General features: G+C 41.4%; 2 protein-coding genes across 2 annotated transcripts in view; one reads left to right on the top strand and one right to left on the bottom strand.

The window, feature by feature from the left end:
• LOC141754340 (homeobox protein MOX-2-like) overlaps positions 1–18,344 on the top strand; it is a 258,572-nt gene that overhangs the window by 178,976 nt on the left and 61,252 nt on the right. The gene's annotated exons all lie outside the window — the stretch shown is intronic.
• LOC141754341 (tropomyosin alpha-1 chain-like) lies at positions 3,188–18,179 on the bottom strand. The gene is made up of 10 exons (XM_074613339.1): positions 17,948–18,179; positions 14,317–14,442; positions 9,999–10,132; positions 9,530–9,647; positions 9,344–9,414; positions 8,228–8,303; positions 6,978–7,040; positions 6,716–6,785; positions 5,030–5,108; positions 3,188–3,492 (listed from the first exon to the last, which is right to left on the bottom strand). Exons 1-10 carry the CDS (start codon positions 18,059–18,061, stop codon positions 3,489–3,491), a joined length of 855 nt encoding a protein of 284 aa, XP_074469440.1. The 5' UTR covers positions 18,062–18,179; the 3' UTR covers positions 3,188–3,488.

Here is an 18,344-nt window from a genome sequence, read left to right as displayed (position 1 = left end):
AGGTCTGTCTCCACAAAGTTAGCATGAGGCCTTCTTGATTAGAAAAGCATTATTAAAACTCAGTGAATAAGTAATAATAATACAGTTGATAAAGATGACCTCTCTTTGCTTGCTACCTGCTGCTGTCAGGTTCACGTCCATAAACGGGAAAATTCAGTGACTGCTGCCAAACGGTAGAGAAATGAAACAAATCGCGTAATAATATCAGACCTGTACATAATTAAACATTTATATAATTAGATATTTTGATGACTGCATGGCGTTTTGTCATTAACACTCTTTTCTGAGCATCAAACGTATTCAGCTCACAAACACATAAAGAACCAATGAGGTTGCATTATTACCTCCTTCCAAGGCCGAGGGTTTTCACCGGCGTTAGTTAGTTTGTCTGTCTGTCTGTCTGTCTGTCTGTTAACAGAATTACTCAAAAAAAATTTGGATGGGTGGGGTGTAGCACAATGAACAATCCATTCGATTTTGGTGGCGATCCGGATCATGATCCAGATTCAGGAATTGTTTTAAGAATTCCGATCAGCCTGAGCTTTAAGACCACAGGGTATAACACATGCGCAGTGTAACTGATGACGCATTGATGGCGCATGACCCTGCCTCCTTCTGAGAGCAGAGAGATAAGTGTGTGGATGTGTTTGCGGGAGATGCTGTCCGTCCGCGGTGAGAAAGAACAAAGTGGTAGATGACGGGATGAGAGACAACGTAGTGTAACGTTATACAGACATAACAAGGCTGCTGAATGAGAGAGACTTCCGCCGATACGATACACGGAAACACACCGTGTTAATAACAAGCCGACCACATCACAGTACCGCCAGCTGGGAGCTGGGATCTGTTCTTAAAGTCAGGCACCTTGGCGGAGGTCTGCGCTCTCCAAGTGCCATTCTAGTTTTCAACATAATGTCATCAGAAAGATGTTATCAGTGTATCAGCATTAAAAACATAACATTGATCTTTGGTGTGTATAAGATCTCTTAAAAAGTCTGAATTCTACCATTCTGCTGTTATATATTCATCAGGCCGCTGTTATTGGTGGAAGCTGTGTATTTCCTGCTACTACTCTTCAACAGAACAGAATAAAAGGAAAGACTTAAAAACAAGATGATGGAGCACAGCTTGAATTCATGAGCAATAAAATGCACCGTTGCTCGATTCAACACACTCAGGGGTTTTACAACGACTCTCTTTGTCTCGTATGACCAATAGTTTACGGTGGCTAATGCTAGAGTTCGGTCGATTTTCGGTTTTGTCGGCCCGTTCCGGTGTACGAGCTTAAACCGGTTTGATTTTATGCTAACTGGCGGAACCGATATTTGTCATTGTAACACGTTCTGGCAAATTTAAAAGTATCCGACATCGACAACCTGCCGACAGTCACAGTGCTAAATCCAGCCTGTATTGCATTACTAATAAGCAATATGACAACGTGATTAACGTAATATTATGATTTTATGTTGGTGTATAAACAAGAAGAGGTTTGTTTACTAGGAAGTTCATTTGTTCTTTGGGGTGACGAGACGAGACATGGCAGAGCTGGTCTCAAAGAAAACTAAAACTATGGCAACATGGCAACAGTTTGGATTTGAAGCCAATGAAAGAGACGAGCCCAAAAACACACTCTTTTTCATAATCCAAACACAGATGGTATCCAGAGATGACACATCTTATTGCTCAATTAGTACAATGTGAAGCACAATTTTAAAATGTATTATATTATCATATGAGTTACATTTCTTTATCTTGATGTTTCTTCTGATATCATACTAAAGGTGTGAACGTTTCACTGTGTTTTACAGAAAAAGAGCAAGGACGTGCTGGATTTAGAAATACAATCACAACTTGGTAATGTGATTAAAATGTGTTTTTATTTAGCAGCAGATGTTCAGAAGAGTCTTTGTGGAGTCTTTAAAACAGCTCTAAGTGTTGCTGATGAAGGACTTTATCAGAGAATAGTCTGCTTAGCTCTGTGACTGGAGTTTAAAGGTCAGACATGAGGCACAAACTGGAGCTACTGGGACTGTAACGTCTACTAGAATATACTCCTGCACTTATTAGAACATGTGGACATGCAGTTTTCTCTCCCTGCTGAGGAACACTGTCAACTTTGATTTACTGTGTGAGATGTTAAAGAGGTTCTGTTGAATACTAATATGACAGAATAGCTGCAGTCTCATCTTTACTACGATGATGAGTTCACTGTCCAGAGCAGTAACAGATATTAGTTCATCTTAAAATGTGGACAGAAAACCACAGAAACATGTTGAAAGTGTCCGTTAACACTAACGTTAGCTACGTTTCTTTGTTGATATCACAAAGTTAGATAACTTATTTTAAAATGAGTAAACTCAAAATACTTAAACATTGATGGAATAAATAAACTTGTTTTGTCTTCAAAAAGAAAGAAACTAGAATTACCGCCTCACGGTTGTCTGCCTCCCCCAACCAGTCAAGTTACAGTTTACATCCACGTCTGTCCAAAATGTCATCACTTCATCATTTTATCATAATTAACATTGTGTGAAAGTGTCATAATTAGCAGATGAATTCTTGAGTTATGGCCAAAAATGTGTTTTGTGAGGACACAGTGACCTTTGACCTTTGACCTCTAAACTCTAATCAGGTCATACTTGAGTCCAAGTGGACGTTTGTGAAACTTGTGTGCCGAGTTTAATTTCTTATCCTGTTTCCATCATTTTAAATCCAGTTTAACTACATCATGATGACACGTAACCTTTACAACACCAAGTCAGTCAGGAAGAAAGCATTCACAGCATCCATTCAGATAAACCTCCTTTGTGGTAAAACAGAGGGAACGCTGACATCTGCTGGCAGAAAGCAGCTCCAGCAGGAACAACAGAACATGAACGGTGGTGAGAACGACCGCTTCAACACGGATTTCTGAGGGAAGAAGCTCCACGGGCGACTTTATGTGTCTGTGTCATGTAACCTACTGGATGTGTCGTTTCTCCAACTTACCAAATGTTGTACCAAGACTGACGCTCTTCAGTTACCTCACTCTCAATTCAGGAAAATGGCAAATGGCTGCATTTACCTCTCATTCATCCATTCACATGCACGCACACACACACACACACACACACACACACACTGATAGCCTGACCGTCAGCTGAAATTTGCAGCTCAGTGTATAAAAAACCAGCCACGGACACAGATGCATTAACTCAAGCTTTCCTCCCTCTCTTGTTTAACTCTGGTACAGAACAGAGTTGATACAGAAGTACAATGAAGAGTGAAATCAGACATTCTTTAACAGAAAACATACAATGAACAATGGCTCTTACATGAGTAGAGAGACCAACGGAAAAGGAACAAGTTCAGCAGATACTTTAAGAAAGTGGTAAAAACAAAGTATACAACAGACACACATTTCAACAGTTGTGTTGGCGATGATGTTCAGCGGTGACGGGCTGGCTCTGGAAACCACAACCTGACGGGTCGGTGGAACTTCTGGACGTTTAGCTGAAAGCACAGGAAGCAGAAGACGATGACTAACCGCGCCCTCTGCACATGCAAGCGGCGTAACAAGTCAGTGGAGCATTCAACAGGTTTTTCATGGCTAAATAGATTTTGTCACATAGCTGAGCTTTTTCAGTTCTCGTCTGACAGCCAACCAGGGACCTGTTTCACAGAAACAGCAGTGCAGAGGTGGCAGCATCACAAATAATTGTGGCTTGCAAATTGCAAATACAGTTGTGAGTATTGCAAAGCTCTTGCATGCTCAAGCACGTCTAAAAAGTATGGCTTTTTTTTATTTATTTATTTTTAAATAGCGAATCGTGTCATAATGAGAGAAAGGAGAAATGATCTGTTGCAAATCCCAGCATGCATTTTGCAAATTTGGTCTGAATAAAAGTAATGAAAAGCTTGTCTCACACACTGTAACAATGTAATCCAGCAATTATAGTAACAGAATATTGATTCATATTTGATCAGTGCCGCCTAGTTTGACCGTTGGTCAGGGGTTGGTGGGTGATTGACAGCCTTCTGGGTATTTGCATTCTGCATTTATCTGCTGTATAGCATGAATCTCTTTGGTTATTATGAATGTTGACCAGTATTCATTGTGTTTATTAGTATTTCAATGTTTTGGGGATATTGATGTTATTTGTAGCATGGCTATATGGAAATAAATAGTGTTTTGAAGTAAAACCCCCAGTAAACAGTCAACATATAAACATAGCTGAAACATGGAGAACGCCTGAGTGAATCTTTATAACTTGTCATTATAAATGGTGTATTTTAGTGCATCAAATTTATAGTCCCAGTTGTAGTAAGGAGTAATAGAATACATTCAATAGCGTCATTTATCCATTTTATCTTTGTTTTAATGGTGATATTGCCTTTGAAATTAAGATCATACACTAGGCGATGATTTTCCTTAATTGCATCTCCATTGTAATCTCCATGGTAATATAGTTTAGTTTACTTACAATGGATTCATATTCCTTAGGTTCTTACCATTCAAAAGAGACCAGATATATGCATCTAAGCCTTATGGTTGAGGAGCTAATCCTGATTATTTTTTGGTTATTTTAGGCGTTTTTTTCCCGAGGGATAGGGCTTAGCAGGTTAATGGGAACTGTGACATCACTGGGTGTGGTTCAGATGCAACAGCCAGCCAGCGTTACAGACAGACATTTAAAGATATGTTTAAAATATCTAAAAGAAAAAATATCTAAAAGAAATCTTAAAAAAATATTTAAAAAAATATGCTACAAAAATATCTAAATAATATTAAAAGAAATACCTAAAAATTATAAAAAAAAAAATCTAAAATAATATCTAAAAAAATATCAAAAAATAATTTAAAAAATATCTAAAAAAAATATAGAAAATAAATATCTAAAAGAATATCTACAAAAATATCTAAAAGAAATATCTAAAAAATATCTAAAACAAATATCTTAAAAAGATCTAAAAAAGATCTAAAGAAATATCTAAATATGATCTTATTAATGTTTTAATATTATTGTAAAATAAGCTTCTCACTACTTACATAGAGGTCATGTCATTGAGGGCGTGGTCCAGTTCCTCACTGATGGCTTTGTACTTGAGTTTCTGTGCGTAAAGCTCATCTGTAGGTCCACACACAGACCAAGAGAAAACGTGTGTTGCAAAGGAAAAAGAGAAAATATGAGAGAGACCGAAGTTAATATTGTGGAATAGGTGATAATAAAGACTTTTAGTGACCAGAAATATATGAATGCATGTAAATGTATGGCAATGCAATATAATATAAACCTGGTTAAAACCTGGTTTAACTTTTGGACAATATGTCCACTTTGTCCCATGTGGAAAGGGGGGGACGGGATATTAGATAGAACTCAAAGGGGCTCCGTAATAAAACGTTAACAGAAAGAGCAAAGGTTAACGTTACTGTCAGATTTCACTGTGACTCACTCTCACACATAACTTAACTCCCATACACTTACTTGATGTTTGTAAATTGAACAGGATAAGGTGAGATTCACTTTAAATTAATTCAAAATTCTGCTGCAGGAGTGCTGACTAAAACCAAAAGGAGAGCACGCATTACGCCTATTTTAAAGTCTTTACACTGGTCACCTGGTAGCTTTCGTATTGATTTTAAAATTCTTTTATTAGTTTATAATAAGGCACTACATGGCCTTGCACCAGACCACCTTGCAGAAATGCCCCTCAGATCCTCCGGTTCTTCTCTTTTAGTTGTTCCACAAAGCAGAACAGAAACATCTGGTGACGCTGCTTTCAGCCGCTGGAACGATGGAACGACCTCCAGAGGAGCTGAGAGGAGCTGGAAATATTAATATTTATAAACGTAAACGAAAAACCCATCTATTTAGTCTGGCTTTTATGTAGTGTTTTATAGTTTTATAATTTTATGGTTTTTATTGTTTATTTTTTTATTTTATTAAAATTTCATTATTTTAATACAATCTGTTTATTTTGTATAGTTTCATAACTTTTATGTATTTATTTTTATTGTTATTTTTATTTCTTTGTATTTTATTGATCTTTTATTATCTTAAATACCCATCTCTTATTGCTTTCTCATTCAGTGAACTTTTATATTGGTTGTTTTGGTGCATTATTAGTCTCTAAATCCATTTTTAACTCTCTACATTTTTGTCAATCGTCTGTCCAGCACTTTGAATTGCATTTGACTTGTTTGAAAGGTGCTATATAAATAAAGTTTGATTGATTAATGATTGATTGATTGATTGACAACCTGGTGACGTTAGGGTTATACAGTTTAATGTTAGGGTTAACTAATTAAACGTTAACAATGGACTTCATTCTTTAAGTGCTCTGAACATGAAGCTCCTTTACAATAGAAACCTGTTAATGTAAAGTTAACTTGTTAGAAGTTAGCTAACATCAACTAACCAGATTGTGCAGATTAAAAGTAGTGACCTACATTATTTGTACAAAACTAACTCGTGAATGTCCGTGCAATCAGAGCACGGGGCTGAGGCGGTCACAGAGCTCGCCGAAGCGTGCACCGCTACGGCCTGCAAAGCGGTGTTTCACTGTTCAGATGAAACACTGTGTTTTTAGGGAGTCCCGTTTCAATGGCTCCCATCACCACGTCAAAAAAATTGAGGTCTTGTTATGTCACATTTGTATCAGACCGGTGTTGTTATGCGGTGCCAGTTGCTTGTTTTTGGCCACTTAGTACTGGGTATAAGTGTCAAAGTTGTACCTTCCAGATCATCAATAGTCTTCTCCAGCTTGGCCACAGATCTCTCAGCAAACTCAGCTCGGGTCTCAGCCTGAGATGACAAAGCACAAGTCAGCATCTGATCGGATAACATCAAACTATAGTGAACTGAATATGCAAGGGCATGTTATCCTTTTTGTGTCTCAACACATCTCACATGAAATCTTTAGGTCGTCAGATGGAATTACATTTTGAAAACATATCAGATTAATTTAGGGTAATATCATCATTGCTTCTTGTTCACCTCTTTCAGCTTGTCAGTCAGGATCTTGATCTCCTCCTCGTACTTGTCCTCCTTTTGAGAGTACTGTGATGATAAACAACATTATTCAAACGCTGATCTATGTGAAAGCATTTAGCATGTACATATATCAACACACATTTACTTTTCTGCAACCCGAGTTATTGTGGGGCGACTCTGAAAAACCCTGGATTACGATCAACACCAGCTTTTTAAGAAATAGTTTTCTTCCACAATATCTGTGGAAGGCAGCTACAGTATGGTTCGGTTCGGTTCGGTTAGGGCAGGGGTCAGCAACCTTTACTATCAAAAGAGACATCAAATAAATAAAAAAATCTGACTGGAGCTGCAAAACATGTGATCATTGTGATGAAGGTAACACAGTTTATAGTCTCAGTATATAGTATATCAGTCTAATGCAGTGAGGGCCAAAGAGACAATGTACTACGGAGTATTAGGACCACATTGAGGGAAACAACATCTGAGATTTACACAATAAAGTCACAATATTAGGAAAATAAAGTCATAACTTTACGAGAAAAAAAGAAAATAACACGTAAAATGACTACTTTATAATATTATGACTTTATTCTCTAAATCTCAGATTTTTTTTTTTTCCCTCAATGTGTTCCTAATACTCCGTCGTACCGTCGTACCATAGACCTACAACAATGATACATAGAAATGAAAATGTAAACAAAGAACAGTTATTCATTTCCATTTTTAAAACTCCACAGGGAGCCTCTGGAGAGGAGCTGAAGAGACGCAGGTTACCGCTGCATTAGGGGACTATAAACGTGACCCGGCACAGGTCTTAGTAGTTGTTATTATTTTGTATGGAGAACAACTCTCAAATATATCTCGGCCCGTAATTTGAGATAATAAGAATGTATTCATAAATTAATTAATTCATCCATTTAAAAAGAGGGAAAAAATTAAAAGAAAAGATTAAAAAAAGGCAGTTGAAATAGAGAAACCAGCTATTACAATCTCCAAACAGGTTAATATCAGGATAGAGGTCTAGGGTCAGAGGGGTGAAGCGGACTCCACTATTTCCATAGACCTGAATGCAGAATTCACTGCTAGTCGAGTAGTCTTTATGACCCTCCGACAATAATCCCCTCTATCAAATCACTGAGCATCTCTATACTTTTTATAGAGCATAATAGGAAAGCACTTCTTGTGTTTTTATATGCAGAATAACAGAAAGCATGCGCTGCCATGCTGGTTAGAGTTCTGTAGCCTGGCCCTACCTTCTCAGCCTGGGCCTCCAGAGACTTCAGGTTATTGGTGACGTTCTTCAGTTCCTCCTCCAGTTCGGCACATTTACTTGTTTAGTTTTGATTTCAGAGGAAGGAAGGAAGGAAACAGTAAGGACATCAGATTAGTTTGGAGAAAGCTGTGACAGCCCGTTCGCACGAAAAGGCGTACGAATGCCACGACAATGTGCGAGCCATTTAGCGTGCAATGCAATAAGAAAGCCTTTCTTGATTTCCACGTATCCGTTGACTGCAATATAAACGCATCCGTGTGTAAATGCTACGGTAAGAGTTTAGTGACGTAGTACAAAAAGCGAGAAAGGCCTCTTATGATGGGTTAGGGTGTGGAGGTGTACGGGTCCAGCAAACACCGGACTTTTAACTAGGAGACCGGTGTTCGAGGCCGGCGTTTTGTTTTCTAAGTGACGTTAGTGACGTTAGTCACGCGATGATTGTCACGTCTTCCGTAATTGTGTTACGTTGATTTCCGTACGTGTTTTACTTAGTTTACATACTTAAGTTTTTCCTTAACCTGACTAAGTGGTTCTCTTGCCTGAACATACATTAGTGGTTTTGTTGCCTGAACCCAACTGCGGATGTTTGCATGGCGTACAGATGACATGTAAAAAGTGGCGTTCAAATGACAAGCGCTGTGGGGAGAAGAACTATCCGTCCAGTCTGTTTTTGTTTCGCTCCGCTAATCGACACATTCAGGTGATGCCGACGCAAATGAAATGTTTGCAGTGTATCCACAGATATACAGGACTTCAGTTTAACAACGTATTCTCAGAATCAAAAAACTTCATGAGGATTAGGCAACAAAACCATTCAGTTGGGCTGAGGAAAATATCGTGGTTTGGCTTACAATAACTCCGGAAGTGGCGTTACTTAATAAGTACGTAAGTTAAGTGACAAATAAATCAACATTGACTTCTGGTTTCACACGGGTCACATATGCAGGCTATTTTGTGGCCCTCCCATCCACCCCGACCTCCCCCCTACACGCCGTTCTTTCTATTTCCTAGTTCATAATTATGTGAATTACATGCGAATTAGTGCATTACTTTTTGAAAAGTATACAGAGGGAGGATGCATGATAGTGATACTCACGCCTCAGCCAACTCCGCCCTCTCCTCTGTACGCTCCAGCTCTCCTTCTACAATCACCAGCTTACGAGCCACCTACACAAAGGCATCATATATGCATATGTATGTTACTGTATAAGGTATCATACATCATAAACGTAAACATAACATCGTCTTCTCAGTCGCCACCCGGAGACAGTACGATACTCACCTCCTCATACTTGCGGTCGGACTCCTCTGCGATGTGTTTGGCCTCCTTCAGCTGGATCTCCTGAAGTTCCATCTTCTCTTCATCCTTTAGAGCCCTGTTCTCAATCACCTTCATACCTCTGCACACACAAACCAACACTTATTTCTTGCACCCTACAAATATTTGAAAAGTGTTTTCTTTCTATCTTTTTTTATTATTCTATTTTATAAAGCTAAGAAAAGAACTCAATTAGGCCTACAGACCAGAGATATCGATTAAAAGAGTCAGTTGTAACTCACACAGGCTCCGCCCTCTACTGGACTCTAAGGGTAATACTCTCCTCCAATCACGTGCACGCATTCTGATAGGTATCAGCAGATCAGCATTGGGGCAAAGGGGCGACCATTGTGAACCATGATAATAATGTGAGTCTTCCCTGAGGTATATATCACCTCTTGTCTTATAACACCGACCACAACGACTAAATCACCTTTCACTCTCATCAGCAGCCTTCTCAGCCTCCTCCAGCTTCTGCAGAGCCGTCGCCAGTCTCTCCTGAGCTCGGTCCAACTCCTCCTCCACTAGCTGGATACGTCTGTTCAGGGAAGCCACTTCTGCTTCAGCCTGAGCACAGATACAGAAACACACGGTGCAGAATGATTCAGACAGGCCACACTGCTCTGCCTACAGCTGCACAGATCCACATGCCAACAGGGCAGCTTTTCCTGCTAAACTCAATTACACATTTATTCTGAAACTAATGTGAGAGACGGTTTCTGTTTACTTCTATGGCGTAGACACACTGTAGCTTATGGAAAACATTTTCCTTGCTGAGGACCAGTCTTGTTTTCAGAGAATGAATATTATAAATCATGGTACATCATCTGTGACAAAGTCTGTGTTGGCTGTATTGGCCTAGAGAGACCAGCCGATTAGACTGCTGTCAGGCTATTAAATAGGAGTTATCAGTGGCTATAAGCCCCATAGATGTGGGTCAATAGGGGCCTACTACACCCACTAGAAGGTTTTATCATCTATTGACATGGTAGATCACAGAAAGAAGGTATAAAAGAACACGACAGCGACCTCTAGCGACTGTAGTAGTTATGAGAGGAGCAGAAGCAGAAGTCAGGCGCTGTAGTATAGATAGTGTGAAACTCCATTAAAGGTCACATATTATACTCCATTTAAACTAGTTATTATAGGTCTCAGACACCTCCAAACCATGTCTCTGAAGTTTTTTTTTCAAAAAAAAAATCAGATCATGCATTCCAGCATGTCTCTATAACCTCTGTTTCAGCCCATTTCCAAAAGTGCTGATTTCTGTGTCTGTAGCCTCTGTCTCCTCCCACTCTGCTCTGATTGGTCAGCGTTTTCTGTCAATCAAACGTCCTCAACAACAGCGTCACCCTCCCCCTCCCTCCCGGAGAAGCTCTCTCTCTCTCGAGACGAGTGGAGAGATAGCAGCTAGAATAAAGTTTATAAACCACTTTAAAGTTTATAAACCAGAAACTTCACCCAGCGCACGTTACCGGAGGAATCTGATCAGAAATCGGCGACACATGATGAACATCTGCGGTCCAGATTCCAGGTTTTCCTGACGGTTTCTCTCAGGTAAATAATGCTATTTATATCTCTGTTAGTTAGCTCAGTGTTTACCTCATGCATCAACTCTGTAAACCGTAAACATACACTCTGTTTTACGTCTGTCTTTACAGATCCATCTGTGAGAAATGACCGACAGAATCATCCCAGAGGAGAACAGACAGCTGAGAGCAGACAGCTGAGAGCAGATAGCTGAGAGCAGATAGCTGAGAGCAGATAGCTGAGAGCAGATAGCTGAGAGCAGACAGCTGAGAGCAGACAGCTGAGAGCAGATAGCTGAGAGCAGACAGCTGAGAGCAGATAGCTGAGAGCAGACAGCTGAGAGCAGACAGCTGAGAGCAGATAGCTGAGAGCAGACAGCTGAGAGCAGATAGCTGAGAGCAGACAGCTGAGAGCAGACAGCTGAGAGCAGATAGCTGAGAGCAGACAGCTGAGAGCAGACAGCTGAGAGCAGACAGCTGAGAGCAGATAGCTGAGAGCAGATAGCTGAGAGCAGATAGCTGAGAGCAGATAGCTGAGAGCAGATAGCTGAGAGCAGACAGCTGAGAGCAGACAGCTGAGAGCAGACAGCTGAGAGCAGATAGCTGAGAGCAGACAGCTGAGAGCAGATAGCTGAGAGCAGACAGCTGTGGGCAGATGGCTCTGTTTACATGGAGATACAGAGCTAACCCGGTAGCATGTAGCTAACCCGTTAGCATGTAGCTACATGCTAACGGGTTAGCTCTGTTTACATGGAGATACAAAGCTAACCCGGTAGCATGTAGCTACATGCTAACGGGTTAGCTACATGCTACCGCTATGACACGGTGTGTAAACACAGCGACCATCAGGGTGGAAAATAGAAGATGTGAAACAGTAGTCAGTTCATTATTTCTGCTAAAAGATAAATGTATGGAAGATCAGAGTAATGGTATATTATTTACAGTAGTAGCTATCTCTGTGTTACCATGACTACAGACCACCGGAGCTTAGCTTACCATAGTTTACCAGAGCTGAAGACTTTCTCCTGTACCATGTTAACATAACTAACTAACAGGTGAGATGATTACAAATGCTGTGAATAATTAATATTGTCATCTGTCAACTCAAATAAAGTTTGACTGTGAAACAGAAATGTGTTGTGTTGCTTACAAGTCACTATTTACTACCTGTACTCTGCTACATGCATGACATCAAATATATATAATATATAAATATCATCTGTTTAAACAGTGTAATTACATAAAGCCTTTGTGAATGAACATGTTATATTTAGATGATGGGAGTACATGAAGACGGTTCTGCTGGTTCTTGCAGACTAACAGTAGGAGCTACTTTGCTCAAGTTCGGTTGAGGAGGAGAGACAGTGACGCGCTGTGGGGCGGGGTCAGCTACTGAAGGTTCTCTCTGGTTCGACCAGGAAACCCTCACGTGACTTGCATTCCCTAATGACGTCAAGATACAAGGAAAAAAGCGAATTTTTTTTCTGCACCCATTTCCGGACAAACGGAGGAGGAGAAAAAGAGAGAGGATGGTCTTTTATGATACTATGGTGGCCTGTAGACACACTGGGGACAGATATTGATGTTTAAAAGACATGGAAAAGTGCATTTTGCATAATAGGTGACCTTTAAGGATGGAGGCCAGAGAAACCAAACACAGGGTTTTCACCCAGGAGACCGGAGTTTGCATCCCGTGTGAAACTAAAAAAATGTGTAGTTGTCTTTGTGTTCATAGGTATTTTAACCCAAAACAGGTTTTTCCCCTAAACTTAACTAAGTTGTAGTTTTGTTGCTTAAACCTTAAAAAGCCTTTTTGTTTGTGTTCAAAGCGTAACGTTTCACTCAGTTTTACAACGTGTTAGAAACGGGTTACTTTTAACTTTCACTTTCACTTTCACAGCGTAGTAGGTGTAGTAGGCCCCTACTGACCCACATCTATGGTGCTTATGACTGATAACGCCTATTTAACGGCCTGATAACAGTTGAATCGGGTGGATATGTTAACTCTGGCTGTAATGCCTTTTGATACAGCTTGCACATCTAAATGTATTTTTTGTACAAGGTAACAATAAAGTACTTGTAAATAATGTATTTTAATGTATGTACACGGCAAGAAGAAAAGTGGTGAGAGAATAAATGGGTTCCAATTTTGTATTAGGACTATTTAAGTATATTTTGTTTATTGTTGAGTAATGATGGTTACAGCATTGTTTTTATAGGTAACAAAACAGGAAATGTATGAAAATTATTATTTAATGCAGGTTGTGTTCAAATGTTAATTTTTTATTGTTTGCGTTTGTTTGTTTTTTAAAGGGAGAGTCCCTTGTCATGATGGTGTGAATGGTGTAAGTGAGCGTTGATTTTAGTTCATAAACTACCATTTGGAGCGTGTTAGTCCTGAAGCCACGCCCTTAGACTGGCATTCTCTGTGGAGAGAACAATGGCCTTCGCCGACAGCTGTACTTTCTATATGTAGACTCTGAATTACATTTTTTAGCAATGACTCAGGAACCGAAAAGAGACACAAGATTACAGGCTGGAATGTTTTCTTTCCTTTCTCAGCTGTAGATCAACATGGTTGGTGCTTACAGGGAGTCAGAACCATAATATGTTCATGGTAGTTCCTATGTAGAAGAATTTAAATGTATTATTTGTGTCTGACAAAATGTGTGAAAAAAATATTAATTAATTCTCTCCAAGAGACAGAGACTAAATAGATACTGTGACCCGGGAGGAACGGGTCGATGTGGACTAAAATGGACTTGCACCATTGTTAAGCCTGTAGTGAAGGTTGAGCGGCTGACATCATGGCCAAAATAAGGCTCTGAATCCCCCCCGACAGCTGTGAGGAGTCCATGCAGAGCATGATGGGAATGGAATGTGAGGGAGAAGCAGGGAATCAGCCCGGCCTGGTTTACACTGGCAGCATCACAGCTTTAATCAGAGCCTCAGTCTGGGCTCACGTTGTATACGCCCGTATGAGAAGGTACCGAGTCTGTGATAGTTACAGGTTTGCTATGTGTGACAGTTCCTCTACATAATCAGGTAGAAATAATAAACTAAAGTAGACTACTGTACTTCCTACACTTGGTTATCTGGGCCGAGGTTGTGGTACATTCTCTGGAGTAACTGGTCAAGCGTTGACAATATGATGTCACAAACTGTGAATTAATCACAACAATTATTGTATATAGTATACAGTTTTTAAATTGTATTACTCACATCAGCAGCCTTCTTGTCGGCCACCTCGAGTTTCTCCTGAGCATCCTTCAGGGCCTCAGAGTATTTATCCAGCTCATCCTCTGTCCCCTTCAGCTTCTTTTGCATTTGCAGAATTTCATCTTCATGCTGATGGCATTGGAGATCAAACACAAGAGTTAGCAGGTTTATAACATCACGTTCAATGTGTTCATCAGAGCATGTGTTGAGCATGCTTCAAACATTGATTGTAATAACCCTGGAATATAAGAACTCCTCTGTATTCCAGTTAATGGTAGGTATGTCATATGTACATTGAAGCACCTTTTGTTTGCCGTATTCATTCCTCCTGTTCATACCGGCCACTAAAAGATCCCTTCCTGACATGCTTCCGATGGAAAATACACACATCCTGTGCAAAGAGTGAATTAAGTACTAAAAAGACTGCAGCTATGCAAGCTATCCAATCGCTTCGACTAACACCAACTACAAGACCTTTAGCTTCTTGTGTGTTTGTGTTTGTGTAGCCTGTCCTCTTCCCAGGTCCCATGGTGGAGAGGACACCTGAAAGCTGCTTGTTCACATTCCAACTTTTACTTTTGTTATTTGGATTGTCTACGATACCGAGTACCGATACGAGTACTTCTCTGTGTCTAAAGACCCTCGCTAACAGCCAGCTGGAGGGTGTGAGCGACACACGGCAGGCTGGGGAGTCCCGCATACGAGGCGGTGCGCCGTCACCGGCTCTAGGTCGGCTTGGAAAGGCTCGGGGAGAAGGTGGCTCGCGGCACCGTGGACAAAGTGCTCTCTACCTTTATGCACGGCAGCGTCATGATTCGACGACTTGCCCGTTCATACTGTTTTACCTCTTGGACATGTCGGGCTCCTTTTCAGGGTCCGTGCTCGCGGGATCGACACAGGACTGATTAAAAGGTAAGGTGTGTATGTCAGTTGTGTTGCACCTGACCCCATCTGGTCATGATACACCTACATGTTCCTGTGCTCCTTGATGAGTGGTAAGCAGAGTGTCTACTGTTTGTCTTTGACCCCTAGGTTAGACCATAGCCTTACTCAGATCAGTTGTGTGCTATCTGAGGAGGATAGGGCCCCCCTAGTTCTCCGCTGTGGCGGCCTACGTTATAAAGAGGTAGGTGGGCTGCGGTGTAAACCGTTAAAATGAAACGTGAAAATCTCACTTTACGATGTGGGACCTTTAAGGTTATTGGCGTTGTCAGAGGACGTGTTGGGTGGGGTTACGGGGGCGAGTGGACCTGGCATGGTCAGCGCCGCAGAGAGGACAAGTGTGGAGAAAGCGGCAACTTGTAATGTTGCGACCCAAACCAGTGGATCAGGTCCATACCATCCTACTGCCTCGGTTAGGGACGGGCCAAACAACTACAAAGCCTTGGAAACACGGAAGGAGCATGTGCAGGTGGGGCAATAGGGAGGGCTGACGGGGCAGCGACGGAGCAACGGGTGGCTGAGTGTGAAGGAGCTCTGCACCAGATGCAAGCCAGGGAGAAGCAGAAGAACTCGGTAATAGCCTACAGAAGAAGTGGCAGAGGCATGTCCCCTACAGCCGTCTCACTACTTTATGCATTAAAACAACCATCTGTATCAGTGTTTTACAAAAAGCTTCAGCATATTTTCATGATCAACATGATATGATCATTATATATATAATCATTAGAAGTATGCTCTGTGTGGGAAGCACACTTCCTCACACACATCAAACATGATAAGAAGAGATGAACAGCTGATTAATACATCCATGGAGCGGAGGAGTTGTAGTTTCATAGCATTTATTCACAGACAAATAAACTGAACACTGCTACACCTACGATCACAGCTAGAACGCCACCAACAACCTCACTCTCACCACCAACACACACACACAGTCTGTTGGAAACTCGCTAAAGTTACTCAGACTACGTGTGGCGGCGGCGGCGAGCACGAAGCCTCCGGCAGCGCTAGAGCTGCTAACGTAGCACAAACACACACACGGTCTGTTGGACACTCGCTAAAGTTCCGCCGGGCAGAGACACAGCTGACAACCTGCTAAACTAAACTAAATGTGCGGTGGAGACTTTTACTGGGAAAGTGGCTGCATGTCCGCGACACTACACGCAGCATCGGAGCTGCTAAGTTAACGCTCCCGGACGCTGAACTGGAGACAGTGAACGCAGCATCGTAGCTGCTAAGTTAACGCTCCCGGACGGTGAACTGGAGACAGTGAACGCAGCATCGTGGCTGCTAAGTTAACGCTCCCGGACGGTGAACTGGAGACAGTGAACGCAGCATCGTAGCTGCTAAGTTAACGCTCCCGGACGGTGAACTGGAGACAGTGAACGCAGCATCGTAGCTGCTAAGTTAACGCTCCCGGACGGTGAACTGGAGACAGTGAACGCAGCATCGTAGCTGCTAAGTTAATGCTTCCTGACGGTGAACTGGAGACAGTGAACGCAGCATCGTGGCTGCTAAGTTAACGCTCCCGGACGGTGAACTGGAGACTCAGTTGTCTGTTGTGCTCCTGCAGCTGGTTCACCGCTCCATGTGAGGCACAGATCTTGTGGGTTAATGGCTAATAATCGGTTAACGATGGTCGGTTATCGGTTAGGAACATTTTTCAAAATTAGCATCCCTAACATACATGAATTTTCAAATCGAAATGTCTCACTTTGTTAAAGTTGTAATGAAAGAGTTGTTGATTTTGATATGAGAAAAGCAGGTTGTTGAGAGCTTATGAGCTAAATGTACATGCTGATGATGAGTTACCTACAGTATATCCTCTGAAGCCCCTAGGGGGGCTGGAAGGTTCTGCTAGACAGACATACCCAAAAATAAATCTGTAATAGCTCCACAACTACCAGGTCTATATGCATGATCTAGGTCTCTATGGATAGGTAAGACCTCAGAGAATTGATGTGTTGAGCTGTGTTTTAAACACGCAGCTCAGCCGAACCCGGCACCGGGGTCCATCGGGTAAAAGAGGCTTTAACTAAACTGCTATACTAAACTGTTAAAAAGCCACTGGAGCCACAACACGGCTATTTAATATGACATGAAAATGGGAATTTGTCATTAATACTTGTATTAAAAGAAAGAAAAGATTAACTGCACTTTACAATTGTTCATGCAGTTAAAGCTGTTTATTAAGAGAGTTTATAGGTTTCATTTTCAAAGCAGACTTTTAGATTATCACTTAAAAGTCTCTGGGATGTCAACGGGGAGAACCCCACCAATCACGCACCAACATCACTCACATTCACAGGTAAATAGCGTTTAACGGTGGAGAAAGTGTGGAAACATGTGGATCGTAATGTAGAACAAACGAGATTTATGTCCATGAATCGATTGTCCCAGTGCATGCTGGGAGGGTTCCCAACACACTTACCTCATGTACCTGCAAGCACATGATCAGCACTCAACCAATCACATGAATGCTGCTCATGGTTCAACTCTCTACCTCATTTTGCCTTTATTTCAAAATAAGAGCACACTGTTATTTAATTGAATCCAGGATCAACATATCGATCCTCAAACTGACGTCAAAGAACCAAATCAGCTGGATAACAATGAACAGGAGGATTTGATGACTTTCTCAGTGTGAAACCCCCCCCCCCCATCGTAATCACATCTGTGTTCATGACCTCACCTGCTTGCTTCTCTCTTCGGCCCCTTTCTTGTCTGCTTCAGCTTGTTCAGCCTGGTCCAGTGCGTTCTCCTTGTCCAACTTCAGCATAAGCATCTTCTTCTTGATGGCCTCCATTTTGGCTGAGGTTTAATGGGCTTCTTTGCAGAGATGTTGTAGAGATGTTGTAGAGATGTTGTAGAGATGGGAAGACAAAAGGGTGGCAGGGCAGATGACCTAAGAGCCTGGCGGAGACTAAACTCTGACAAAGATAGAGGGAGACCATTTATATGAAAGAGGAGGAGACACTCCCACCACTAAGCCCCTCAAATCACCCACACTGACCACACTCTCCTCTCTCCTCCACAATCACCACTCAAATGAACAGTAAACCTGCACACTGACAACATGTTTGGTGACA

This window comes from Sebastes fasciatus, chromosome 17 (assembly GCF_043250625.1).
Source record: "Sebastes fasciatus isolate fSebFas1 chromosome 17, fSebFas1.pri, whole genome shotgun sequence".
Lineage (NCBI taxonomy): Eukaryota > Metazoa > Chordata > Actinopteri > Perciformes > Sebastidae > Sebastes > Sebastes fasciatus.
Note: the sequence above shows the minus strand (reverse complement) of the source record. Positions and strands in the feature narration are given on the sequence as shown.

Bases quoted from the DNA above. Each gene is read 5' to 3' on its own strand.
- LOC141754341 (XM_074613339.1), bottom strand. From the start codon at position 18,061: ATGGAGGCCATCAAGAAGAAGATGCTTATGCTGAAGTTGGACAAGGAG. The intron at 9,648-9,998 runs GTGATTTAGTCG...TTGTGTGTGCAG, and splicing joins GCTGCTGATGAGAGTGAAAG to AGGTATGAAGGTGATTGAGA. The intron at 8,304-9,343 runs GTGAGTATCACT...AAACTAAACAAG, and splicing joins AGGGCGGAGTTGGCTGAGGC to TAAATGTGCCGAACTGGAGG.